The sequence below is a fragment of the Lacerta agilis genome, chromosome 5 (assembly GCF_009819535.1).
Source record: "Lacerta agilis isolate rLacAgi1 chromosome 5, rLacAgi1.pri, whole genome shotgun sequence".
NCBI classification, from domain to species: domain Eukaryota; kingdom Metazoa; phylum Chordata; class Lepidosauria; order Squamata; family Lacertidae; genus Lacerta; species Lacerta agilis.
The window spans coordinates 35,701,164-35,715,232 of record NC_046316.1 but is presented as its reverse complement, the minus strand read 5'-3'; the positions used below and the strand labels follow the sequence as shown (position 1 = coordinate 35,715,232).

The window sequence follows — 14,069 nt, the reverse complement described above, 5'->3', positions numbered from 1 at the left end:
GGTGGCTTACAGATGAAATAAGAACTGTTCAGAACATAGAAAAAAAAACAATTAAAAAACAATTAACGCTGATGGAACTAAAACTATATACATGTACATATATAAAATCTATTAAAACCATACCAGTAATTACAATAAAAAAACAGCCCTTTCATTAAAGCAGTCAGTTCCCCAAAGCTTGTTGAAACAAGAAGGACAGCAAGGAGGGAGCCAGTCTAGCTTCTCTAGGGAGGGAGTTTCAATGTCTTAGAGCAGCCACTGAGAAGGCCCTCTCCTACCAAGCATTCCGGTGAGGGTGGTGGGACCAAAAGAAGGGCCTCGCCTGAAGTTTCCAAAAACCCAGACAGGATCATATGAGGGAATATGGTCTTTCTGATAACTTGGAGGGTAATAGAGTCAGAAGGCAAAGTTCCTTTCCCGAGTGGCTGTAGATTTTCCACAAAGGTTGGCTGAACATGCTATTCTGGACAGAGCTACGGCCGGTTACACAGTTACAGCAATTTGAAAGTTCTGAGAACTAGGCTAGAATTTATGTTTACATGGGGTGAATAAGAAGGGACTGCCAAAAGAAAATAAAACTGAATGCTGGTTAAGGTTGAAGCACAGATTCTTGAAAGGATAAGATAGAGATCACAGTATCCACAAACAGGCTACACTATTCTTCTCTGGAGTTCAACAAGCATGGATAATTTTGCACTACACAAGAAAATGTAAGAGTTTTCTGGCAGCATAAATACGGGTGTGGATGTCTGTATGTGCAGAGCTTGGACATTTCTTGTACTTGAAATTGTTACTCCATCTGAAGACTGCTCCAATTGCCTGGTTAGAAAGCAATAGGGATGTTATGTATAGGCTTTGTAATTTGTTCATGCTGTGTATCCCTACCAGGTGGTCTAAGTATCATCCTTCTAACTGGGTCTTAGGCAGTTCTTGCAGCTCTTGTTCTGTATTCTTTTTCATTTTTAGTAGTTGCAGCAGAGGAGGAAAGGCAAGTGTGAATAGAATTAACACAGAGAATGACAATGGAACCATGACTTTGGATGCAGGCCTCAGTGTGCTTTCAGGAAGTGAGCCCTGTTGAACTCAATGAGACTTGCTTCTGAACAAACCTGCTTGTGTTGCTTCTCTCATAATGACTGACACTTACTTCTGTTGGATGTTATGGTAGAATGTTTGGCAGCTGCACAATTTGTATCACAGTCATAGAGCAATAAACTCAGTCCAAGGCGCTTTGGTATAATCAAACTTGCGGTTGTAAACTTATCTGTAGTAACATGAATTGTATAAAGTTTCAGTTCTAACAGCCTTATGTTAAAGTTGGATGGTTTGTATTCCTGTGGGTTCTGCTGGACCTTTCTATACAATTGACCACATTTCTGGATCACCTAATTGGGATGGGACTTGGGACACTATTTTATGGTTGTCCAGGTTGTATGTGGAGGATTGGTTTCAGAAGATGCTTCTGAGGGACTTCAGTTTGGCACTTTGGATGTTTAGCATATTATGTCCCACAGTGTTCTCTTCTGTCCTCCATGCTGTTTAATATCTACATGAAACACCTGGGAGAGGTTGTCCAATGATCAAGGCTATGGTGTCATTAGCATGTTGATGACACTTGACTGTATCTCTTCTTGCCATCACATCCCAAGGAAGATGTTGAAGTCCTCAGTCAGCTTTGAAATCCATAATGGACAGGATGAATATGTTGAAACTTAATCCAGATAAGACAGAAGTGTGCATGGTCTATAAGACTGTAATTCAGAGAAAGGGAGTGAAACATGTTTTAGATGTCCTGTTGTAGAATTGAACTCATACTTTGGTAGAACTCCTGCGCTCAGCTTTGAACCAGGATGTTACCTGAAGTGCTTTTACATATGGCTGGGCTGGTTCAACAACTTCACCCTTTCCTTGAGTCATCAGATATGGCAATGGTGACCCATTTGGGCCTTTAGTTACTTCTCATTTGGACAATTAACATGTGCTATATGTGGGATAGGTATAGGGATGTGAGGGACGCAGGTGGCGCTGTGGTCTAAACCACAGAGCCTAGGGCTTGCCGATTGGAAGTTTGGCAGTTTGAATCCCCGCGATGGGGTGAGCTCCCGTTGTTCAGTCCCAGCTCCTGCCCACCTAGCAGTTCAAAAGCACGTCAAGTGCATGTAGATAAATAGGTACCTCTCCGTCGGGAAGGTAAACAGCATTTCCATGTGCTGCTCTGTTTCACCAGAAGTGGCTTAGTCATGCTAGCCACATGACCCGGAAGCTGTCTGCGGACAAACGCCGGCTCCCTTGGCCTATAGAGCGAGATGAGCACACAACCCCAAAGTCATTCGTGACTGGACCTAACAGTCAGGGGTACCTTTACCTTTATATGTGGGATTGCCTTCAAAAAGCATGCATTATCTGCAGCTGGGTCAAATGCTGAGGCCAAGTAGCTGATGGGGCAGGCTTTCTTGTTAACAAGGACAGCATTGACTTCTGCCCATTTCAAAATCCATTTTGAAATGATGTTTTTGTGCTTTAAAGTTCCAAAAAGGTTTGGGTTCAAGGCTACCTTACTCTTAATACAATATGGCCTGGGCATTTAGATCTGCAGGCTCTGTGTTCTGCCGAGGTCAGAGATTGTGTTTGATAGAAGCAGGAGTGGCTAGTCCCAGCCCCAGCTAAGGTATGTTTTTAGCAGAAACTGTGTTGTTGTTTTTTGTCTCACTCTGTGCTAAGTCTCTATGGAGAAAGCTTGTTTCCTCTCTTCCTTTTTGTTTATTAACAGGAGAATAGTTGTAGGTGAATGGATATGTGATATTTTGTTTTGTTTTTCCTCCTCAATACATATTGGAGTGTTGACACTTTGCAGTCGTTTAGTGTTGCCCGTACTGTGTAGCTCTTATTCTGCTACAATGTTTACATTATCATAATTTTCTGCTGATTCCCTGCAGAAGAGTGATACTTAAAGCGCAGTGGGATTGTCACATTTCGTTCCTTATTTGTTCAGATATCTTATTCTTCATGTTATTAAAATATTAATTCTGCGCCTGTGTAGCTCCCCACTTTCTCTTCCTCCTCCTCCCCTCCACCATGCTACACCCAGACTTTGGAATTAATTCCTTGCCCTGGGAGGTTTGCCTTCTGCCATCTTTGGCCCAGTTTGCACAACACATTTAAACATAGTTTAAAACCAACTTTTTGTTTTATGTGAACAAGCAGCATGGTGCTGCTCAGAAGTCCCCAGGGTATTCCACCCCGACTCCTACACTTCAGTTAAAAATAAATAAATAGCAGAGTCTGACTTGTTACGTCATTTGATCCCGGACTTGTGGTTTATTTCTCCCAAACCCAGCCATGAGCAGTAAGCCAAAAACACCCCCAATGGTTTGTTTTGAGGAAACAAACCATGAACCTAGGTTTTGAACAACCTGATAAGCCAGGTTGTTTCATCTGTGGAAGTTGGGAAGGAGACGCACAGGAACCTTTGAGCTGAGACTTGTTCAAGAGCTTTATTTCAATTAGCTCTAAACAAAGCTGTCCCTTCCTGATGACATCATCTAACGGTACTCTTTCTATTATGATTATGACTACCTTAAGCCCTTTTGAAATAAATGGGATATGCACAACTAAATCTGGATCCAACCAGTTATGTTTTGGTTTGCATTTTGGAAATGGGTCTCCCTGCCCCTTTTTAATTGTTTGCGGCCAAACAAGATATAAATATTCTTAATGAATGGTATAAGTAAATAATTGTGTTCATGAGCTGATTCTCTCATTCAGTGAAGGGTTTATATATATATTGGATATATAAGGTACTCCAGACGTTGCCATGGCACAAACTTCCATTTGTGTTGCTGCATTCAAGTCTAGGAGCTGTCATGCTGACCCAAGTTGTAGGAAATTCTGGATAAATTACTGAGATTTTTCTTGGTGCTCATTTTAAATCTTTGCTTTTGTAGGCAAGTATTTTAATTACAAGGATTACTGCTAAGTAAACAAAGAACACTTGTGCTGCCCGCCCTCTGTTTTAAAAGGGTTATTAAATGGCCACAGCATTTTTTCAACTTTATTCAGAAACTACAACTCTGTTCCTGCCATCACCTGCTGGGGATTACTGGTTTCATTTTATAAAATTAAATGGTGGTGTGTGTCTTTATTTAGAAAACAGATCCATGCTGAGCATAGGGCAAATGTTGATTAAACAAAACAACCCCCAAAGCAAGAAGACTGGGCAGTTGGGTATAATAACTTGGCCAAATTATTTTTAAGCAAACAAACCATTGTTGGTGTGCAGTAAAATGTTACTACTACCTTGAATGCAAGTGTTTTAAGGGATCAACTAATCATATCATTTGATATAAATCAGGGGCAGTCAACCTGGTGTTAAACTACATCTCCCATCAACCCAGACCATTGGCCATGATGGTTTGGCGGCTTGTAGTTGGATTCCAACAACTAATGTGATTAGTGACATTATAAGAAACTCTCTTTCATTAGGGACTTCAGACCTGATTTAAAAGTGTTGCCAAGAGAGGAAGAACAACATACCAACACTGCATTGTATATGTCTGGATTCTCATTCAAATGTGATTGCACTTACCCTGTTAGCACACCAGGGATCTATAGTGAAACCAGTGCTCTTCTATGATTGTGTGTGCAACTGCTGAGGGTGCAAGGAAACATCAAGCATGTGTAATGCCACTAAGTTCTCATTTCTCGTCTGAATTTTCAGCCTCCCAGTTCTATTCTCTCAGAAGCTTCACACTGTTTTCCCCTCAGAGAGGCTGGAAAAGAAGGGAAGCTGTCTCAAACGCCAGAGTTACTGAAATGTTGCATATATAACTTGTCAGGAACATTTTCAGGTTGTTTTTTTTTGGGAAGATTACATGAGATAAAGCTATGGTAAGAGCATGAAGACAGTCCCAAGTGCAAATGTGAATAATGGAAAAGTTCTGCTAGTAGATCTTCCTAATTTATACTGCATGATACCGTGTGTCTAAAAGGCTAATGTTAAACATGAATTCAGTGTTTATTTTATATATACACTACACACACACACACACACACACACACTAGTGCATTTTAAAAACTCCCTCCCTATTTATTGCAGAAATGCACAATTGGGACGCGGGTGGCGCTGTGGGTTAAATCACAGAGCCTAGGGCTTGCTGATCAAAAGGTCAGCGGTTCAAATCCCAGCGATGGGGTGAGCTCCCATTGCTCGGTCCCAGCTCTTGAGAACCTAGCAGTTCGAAAGCACCTCCAAAAGTCAAGTAGATTAATAGGTACCGCTCTGGCAGGAAGGTAAATGGCGTTTCTGTGCGCTGCTCTGGTGTCGGTGTTCCATTGCGCCAGAAGCAGCTTAGTCATGCTAGCCACATGGCCCGGAAAAACTGTCTGCGGAGCAGACAAACGCCAGCTCCCTCAGCCTGTAAAGTGAGATGAGTGCTGCAACCACAGAGTCATTTGCAACTGGATTTAATTGTCAGGGGTCCCTTTACCTTCACCTTTACCATTTCATAATTGGGTTGGAAATTTCAGCCAACACTGGACCCATTTCAATACATCCTTCCCTTTTTTTACATTCTAATCTGCTTGGTACTGTGTGTGTGTGTGTGTGTGTGTGTGTGTGTTGCATGGCAATGTCCCTCCCTCCCCGTGATAAATAATGACACTTGACACATTATATCAAATTTTAATGGGCATAAAGGCCACAACTTTATTGGTTACGGTATTGGCTTAGGCATTGGACCCTAGCAGACTATATCCAACCCCAACCCGTGTGTTGGAAGTCCGGGAAGGGTTAACTACCAGTAAGGAGCCCAGTGATGAACATCCACCGGAACTCCCCCTGTGATCACCATTAGGGGTGTGCCTTAGGCCCTAGCCTCCCTAGGCTTCGGATGGGGCCAAGCTCCCGGAATCCTTTAACGGAATACCCTTCAAAATGAGGGGCAGGTGATGGCGCTACTTCCCCTCCTCATCTCTCTAGAAATTTTCCAATGCCTAACCGCCAAAACCAAAGTTGTGACGAGTTGCTACGAGGTAGGTGGAAAAAAAAACCTTGGCTAGCCCAAGTGGAAAAAGTCCTACCAGGCCCCCAGGCCAACCAAGGCGACCAACTGAAGTCTATAGCAAGGTCCAGAGCTAAACCTAAAGGGCGGGTGGGCGGGTGAACCAGTGCAGCTGGGAAGCGGGGGGAAAGATCCAAGTGTGTGCTTTTGTGAGTCTTCTGAGATCTGTACATGCTGTTAGTGATGCATATGTGCACTTGCAGCTCAGTGTACTACTTCCTGAGCATGCATGTGCACATACACATCATTAAGTTGTGCATGATCAGGAAGCAAATCAATATGTAAACTTTCTGTCATTATTTCACTGCCTTTCATGGAATATCTTAATAATGCATTTTCCCTACAGCTGGTAAAGCTGTACATTTTAATTGGGACTTTTAACTTGGGTGGCGGAAATAAACAAAAGTAAAGTCGTCCCCCCCCCCTTATCTCCCCTTCCCCTCAATTTATGTTCAGCCCCCCAAACAATACCCCAACTCTATTGTTCTATTCTAATGTCCCCCCTCCTTATTATTAGCCTCAATAAATCCTAAAGAATTCTCAGCTTTCACCCATCTTCTTTTTCTGCCTGTGTTTGAGACTAAAAGCTGTATGTAAACTGATAATTAATTGCTTTTGCTATTGTGTATCTCCAGAGATCTGAAGAATAACTTGATTAGTACTATTGAGCCTGGGGCCTTCTATGGACTTTCGGAACTGAAGCGTCTGTAAGTATTAATTCCATTTGAATTACCTTAGAAATTGTACTCATATTGACATTTCTGTCCTTGGGGAGTTTGGAATATGTCACCAAGCAATTATAACATGTAGGACATATGAACTACATATACGGCTGTTTGATTCTTTTTGAGATTTTTTTTTCTACGCATGATTTGTGCTTTATCTACATGGACAAATATAAATTTGTTTCTATGATTACTCTTCTGAACTTTACGATGATTTAAAATTAACATTCAAGCTCCAAGGAGGGCTCAGTTAAGCGTAAAAATATATACATCTGTAGTTGATAATACTTGATAATCAACATATTACTTGATAATCAACATATTAATTATCAACTATGTGAAGTGTATATGCTTTATATAGTTCTTTAGCTTCCTTTTTACTAGAAGTGATATAATCACCAATTTCTTATAAAATATGCTATATTTGGTAATTTGATTGCCCCTGATTAAAAAATCCTTCTTCCCATCCTTTAGAGTGCAATATAAATATGTATTTTTAAGTTATGTGTATACGTTTTTAAATTAGTTTGATACACATTACAAATCCATCAGAACTTCTGGGCACATTGCATAGGGTAGTTGTGTCTGCCCTATGGAACAGCTTCCTGTCAGATGTCAGAGAGTTAGACAATTATATGACTGTTTTGGGAAGCTTTTATTTTGTCCCTTTATATTTTGTTGGAGCTGCCCAGGGTGGTTGGGGTAACCCAGTCAGATGGGTAGGGTATGAATAATTGTTGTTGTTGTTGTTAATAATAATAATAATAATAATAGGAAGAAGAAAAGGTAAAACGGCAAGCCTTAAACATTTTAATAAATAAAATATTATCCTATATATTTGACCACCCTAGTAGTACTGCCTATCTGTTCTTAGTTTACTCCCTGAATGGCATATACAACTATGGATCCATAGAATCATAGAATTATAGAATTGCAGAGTTGGAAGGGACTCTGAGGGTCATCTTGTCCAACCACCTGCAATGCAGGAACCTTAGCACGTGGTTCTCCATCCAATTTGAAACCATACCAGACCCTGCTTAGCTTTGCAAATGTGCTAGCTATTTTATTGCTGCACCACTAGGAGGGTATGTATAATATTCACTGCCTTTCCTGAATACAGTTGGGCTTTGGCAGGTTTTGTACTTAAAAAATGGAGGTGATAGAGACTGGACAGCGTTATATTACGTAGTTAAAAATTACATGCATTTCCAAATAGATCTACTTTGTGATTCTGAAAATTGGAAAGTCAGTGTATGGACAGCAAGATATTTGCAGGAATTATGCACATTTCCAAATAGATCTGCTCTGTGAATCTGAATGTACTTTGAGTCACTGTAAATCTGTGAAAACGCTATGATGACAATTGAGTCTTATGGCTATGGAGATGATTGTACTCTAATAACACAACCCTGACCTCTTGTGGGGAGAATGGGGAAGCTGTATAAGCTGTGATTCAGTATTACTCAGCCACAAGCAAAAGAACCGTGAAGGCAAAGGTCACAGAGCAGAAGCTCCTGGGTTTGTAAATAACTGGAGAAAAGATGCTGCAGCAGGCGCTCTAGAGACAGAAATAAAAAATAATCACTATTCTGGGCTTTCATAGAATGTGTTTCTGGTTGTTTACCAGTTTCAGACATTCTTTCAATGCAATATGGAATATCTTAAAGTCAGTGAATAGCCCAATTATAATTTATTTCTAAATAATTATGAGTGTCTCCAGCAAAAGAAAAGATTATTTCTATTGCCTGATTAGGAAACAGAAGATAACATTACAAGATAAATAAATGGCTTTCTGGTTGCAATTGGTGCTTGAAGGCTGCTAACTTCTTTAAGACTGTGCTTAAGTCTGTTTCCTATTCATTCATATATTTCCCACAGAGGATATAGTAAGCAGCTGAAGTTAATGTAACACAGACGTCTTGCAAGTGACATGAGGCTTTGTGAGTCAGTTGGAAAAACCACAGGCTGCCAAATCTACATAAAATTAACAATTTCATTTGGAAGCCTTCTTGCTGACTGACTGTACTGTGATAATTTAGTATCTGCAATGGCAGAGAAAGAGATCTCATGGATTAACACAAAATGATGTCTACGAGGAAAAATAAATCTAAGCACAGGCCATGTGTCTGGTTGTTTTACAAGATCAATTTCATGAGTCAACATTTCTGGTATAAATATTTACAGCAAAAAAATGAACACCAGATTTGTGTGACATGAGGTAAATTTGGTCTGAAATAATAAGGAACAGTAGAAAGGCATCCAAAAGCGGGCTAGTACAAACTGTTTCTTTTTGTTGATGTCTTGTTAAGAAAACTGTTAAAAACCTATGCAACATATTGGGTGTGGAGATAGCACTGACGGCAGAGGGTTTGCCATCACTTTGGCAAACCAATTCACAAAGAGTAGCATAAACTTGCAGGACTCTCGTGTGCATGCACACGAAAGCTTATACCAAGAACAAACTTAGGTGGTCTCTAAGGTGCTACTGGAAGGATTATTTTATTTTTTTATTTTGTTTTGACTATGGCAGACCAACACGGCTACCTACCTGTTGCAGGACTTGGTTTAACCAATATGCCCATTCAGCAATAATATGCCCATTCAGTTAAATATTTTGGAATTTGGTTTGGTTGCTAAATACCCTTTCATTTCTTTAAAAATTGAAAATGAAACACATTCAGATTTTAGTATCAGTATCAAATTTTATTTAGATTTTAGTGTTTGATTTAGAGATTTTGCAGAGCACTTTTACTATTTTGTGGGATAATTCACAAGTGTGTGTGTGTATGTGTGTGTGTGTGTGAGAGAGAGAGAGGCCCAAAATCCCACAGGAGTTTTATACTATTCACCAGATTTTTGCACAAGCTCTGTAATATCAATTTCCAAATACCTGTAGGTTCAGGTCAGCTCACCTTACATATACTTCAGTCTCATCAGGTTCAGATGGGTGAACCACATTTATGATTAGTTCTTGTGTTGACATACACAGCTGATATCCCCTAGTCAAGATTGCCATCGTGCTCAGACCTTCCTCTTCCTGGACTGGCTCTGACTCATGTTGTTGTTCAGTCGTTCAGTCGTGTCCGACCCTTCGTGACCCCATGGACCAGAGCACGCCAGGCACCCCTATCCTCCACTGCCTCCCACAGTTTGGCCAAACTCATGCCAGTCGCTTCGAGAACACTGTCCAAGCATCTCATCCTCTGTCGTCCCCTTCTTGTGCCCTCCATCTTTTCCAACATCAGGGTCTTTTCTAGGGAGTCTTCTCTTCTCATGAGGTGGCCAAAGTACTGGAGCCTCAACTTCAGGATCTGTCTTTCCAGTGAGCACTCAGGGCTGATTTCTTTAAGGATGGATAAGTTTGATTTTTTTGCAGTCCATGGGACTCTCAAGAGTCTCCTCCAGCACCATAATTCAAATGGTGCTGGCTCTGACTCATAGGAACACAGAAAGTTCCCTTAAACTGGGTTAGATAATTGGTCTCAGTTAATTGCTACACTGAATATATTGAGAAGGGGGAAGCGTATCCTGCAAGTATTCGGCGATGCAGCTTTCTACTTTGATGCCCAAATTAGCTAAATGTTCATCAGAGTCATATATAAAGTGACTGATTTGAGTTTTGGGGAGGAAGGGTGGACTGTAAGTGTTGATAAATAAGTAGATCATTTAAAAAGCAGCTCTGGGTTAAATGTAGCCTAAATCCTGAGATTCTGTTCCTTCAGTCAGTTGGCCAAACTAGTATTAAAATATTTTTTTAGATAAGTTGAACCATCTCTCCTTGTTCTGAAATTGGTGCTGATGAGGTTGAGCTGTGAGTGGATTAAGGAAGAGTAGGGCAACATTTGTGGTTGCAGATTAGGCACCAGATCTGTCAGACAAGGATCAAAGAGCCAGGACTAAGCGCAGAATAACGGCCTGGCAGAATTCCAAGGCAGCAATACAGTGTTGAGTAGGGCAAAGACAGGCAGGTATCACTATCCAGGGCAGTAACCCTTGAACCAGTGAGCCAGGGCAGTGAATTGAAATAAGAAGTAGAGGCTTTACTGCCAGGTTGTTTGGACATGAGTGGCTTGCCTGCAGCAGCTGTATGAGCTATACAGTGTTGCCGTTGGTTTGGAGAGTCAACTGATAATATTCAAGCTAAGAGTGGTCAGGGGCGTAGCATAGGGGGCGGTTTACCCCAGGTTCCATAATGGAGGGGGTGACTAATTATCAAGGAACAATTACTGCCCTAGTAGGGCGGTTCATAAAAAACTTTGTTTTTTGAAAATGCCTGCTCCAAAGGTCTTATTTTACTATACTAGGGATTATATAGCTCTATATGAAATTTCATGCATATTGGTTAATATCTTGACCCCCCTCCACCAAAATAGCTGTTTATTTGGCTGTTTTCCTATGTCGTGAAGGCTGAAATTTCAGTTCAGTGGAGCACTTACTGTTCCCAACCCTAACCCTGTGGAAAGTCATCTAATTAGACTTTAATTTGATTTTGAGATGTTTTTAGGAGGTAATTTAATTATTGTTTGATTTTTATACCTATGTTATGTATCTGATGTTAGCCACCCTGAACCCGACTTCAGCCGGGGAGGGCGGGATATAAATAAAAGTTTATTATTATTATTATTATTACTTGTTATTATTCCTTTGTAATGAAATATGAAATAACGTAAAACCATTTTTGCAGGGGGGGAATCAATTGGGGGGGGGTGACAAGAAATGTTCCGCACCGAGTACCACCTGACCTTCCTACGCCTCTGAGAGCGGTGCAGATTGTTTGCAGTCTGGGTACCTTTCCCTAAGGCCTGTTCTGTCTGGTCTCCTGACGAGCCTAGAATGCTGGTAGTTCAAGACATAAGGCATTAGGCGATGATCAGTGGATGCTCTAGTTCAAAACACACTTTTAGTTCCCTTGTTTAAGACACACACCCCTTGCATCCATCAATCCTCCTGGCTGCCCCCAGCTGTGGGTCAGGTAGTACCCATTCCTTTTGTGTTTGGATTATGATCTCTTTAACATCACTTTTTTTAAAAAAAATTGGCATTTCGGGGGGGGGGGCTGGACTCTCTTTTTCATCTGTTTCTGAGATCTCTATACAGATGACTAATTTATGAAGAAGTCAGATTAAATACAAGAACATATTTTATTGGAATATTTGTCTGGAAAGTTAGTTCTGTGTTTTCTGTATATTTTGGATAAAACTTATATTTTAGAAAACAGTTATCCTTTTTAAAATTGTATTAGCTGTCTAAAGGTTGTATGAGGATAAAATGCTAATGAGACTGTTCGTGATTTTGCACTTCCCTTCATTAATGCTATCCCCTCCCCTTTTTTTATTTAGGGATCTTTCTAATAACAGAATTGGCTGTTTAACACCTGAAATCTTTGTTGGCCTTAAAAACCTTCATAAATTGTGAGTATGGTACTTTTCAAAACTATTAAAAACACCAGCTATTGCAGTTAGGAAAACTAACGCATCCTTATGCCTTAAAGGAACTGTAACTTTCTCAAGCATTTAAATTAATTTATCCAGAGTAACATGAATGGAGTTGCATTCTTGGGAGCAGGCACTCATGGGCCTCAATCCCCCCCCCCTTCTGAAAAATCCTGGAGTGCTGTGAGAACCACCACCTCCCTTGGAATGGGGTTATGCAGGACTATTTTTCATCAAAACTCGGCAGAGCTCAGTTCCAGCAGCTCTCAGGTGGGCCCCATTGCCATTATAAGAGACCAAGGGATGCGTTCATGGTGAGTTCTGGCACCTCTTTTTCTAGAAAAATAGCACTGGTAGGGAGATGACTGTGCAGAAGTTTGCTTTAAGAAATTGGCTTCTTTCCTTCCTATTTGTGGAAGCCTCTGCTGCTTGTTCTTAGTACCATTTTTTTTTTTTTTTTACTAATTCATCTTCTTTGTCATCATTCTCTTGAACCTCATTGCTCCCTGCTGTGTTATGTGGTGGCTGTTGTGTATTAAGTAAACATTCTGTCAGCCGGGCGGAGTAATGTCATTTGTCAGTTAAGGGTACAAGTACAATCCACAGTCTGGTTGGGTCCCGCCGGAAAGTTAGAATATTATTGGTTTCTGCTTAAATGTATCTATCCTCCCCGTACCATTGTGCCTTAAATAGAGCTTCCCCTGCCCCCGTTCCCCAGTCTTGCCGGTTACCTTACAATAAAAGAGTTGTTCAGGAAGATGTGTCATTGGAATTATTGTTTCCACGTACCCACGACACAACAGTGGCAGAGTTCCTAACCCATCCGGGGGTCAGAACCACACCCCCTCAGACATTTCTGGATGGATGCTGTATCACAGTGTAGCATCCCTCCTGGAGCATTGTGGGATTAAAATAAAAGACTGTTCCTATCCATGACAGGTGACAGCCATTTTACCTGAACAGTGTAGCTGCAAGCGTGTTACACTGTGATATAGCAGCCTTCCATAAAGCAGAAGGAATGGCTCTAGACCAGATTAGGAATGCTGCTGCCACTTACCACAATGACAAGTGGTGTGTGTGTGGGTATGTGCATTTGTCTTGGCAGTTAAAGGGGTGAAATAAAGAGAAAAAGAAACCCTTTGGTGTATCCAGATGTTAATGTTAAGTCCCCTGCCCTAAAAGTTATCCTCTAGCCCAGGCATGGCCAAACTCGGTCCTCCAGATGTTTTGGGACTACAACTCCCATCACCCCTAGCTAACAGGACCAGTGGTCAGGGATGATGGTAATTGTAGTCCCAAACATCTGGAGGGCCGAGTTTGGGGATGCCTGCTCTAGCCCATCAAAGACTGAACTTTCCCCTTCAAATTTGTTATGTCTGAAGTGATGACACTAAATCATATGTGTTGCTGCAGCCAATCAGATTAAATGACAGAGGGGGCAAATGACACCAGGGCCAGTGAGAGCAGCTGCCACCTATGAAACCCAAAGGCAGCAAAAACCATTTGAAGAAATGTAAATGTTTGTATGGTTTGAATATGTTAATCTTGAAGTAGATGTTGAAAACTGTTAAGCAAAAAGTAAAACTAGAACTTGCAAAGCTCTTAGTGGTATGTAAGCAACATAAGGTGGAAGGGGGGGGGAGGACATATGTTTTTTGATTTGAACAAATATGTAAAAGCTTGCCTTCTGGTGTGTATGTATGACTGTACTATCTCCTAACTATTACATGGGAAGTGTAGGTGCAATGTGTTTTGTATAAAAGGTAACAGAATATTTAAAAATAGGAATAGAAGTTTAGGTGTTTGTGTATAGCTTGCATAAAGCAAAAACCAAGATTATATGCAATCAGGTC

General features: G+C 40.9%; 1 protein-coding gene across 1 annotated transcript in view; it reads left to right on the top strand.

Annotated features, from left to right (window-relative positions):
• ADGRA1 (adhesion G protein-coupled receptor A1) overlaps nucleotides 1–14,069 on the top strand; it is a 314,608-nt gene that overhangs the window by 90,929 nt on the left and 209,610 nt on the right. The window contains exons 3-4 of the mRNA XM_033149325.1: nucleotides 6,695–6,766; nucleotides 12,124–12,195. Coding sequence (XP_033005216.1) covers nucleotides 6,695–6,766; nucleotides 12,124–12,195 — 144 coding nt within the window. The remainder of the gene's footprint in view (nucleotides 1–6,694; nucleotides 6,767–12,123; nucleotides 12,196–14,069) is intronic.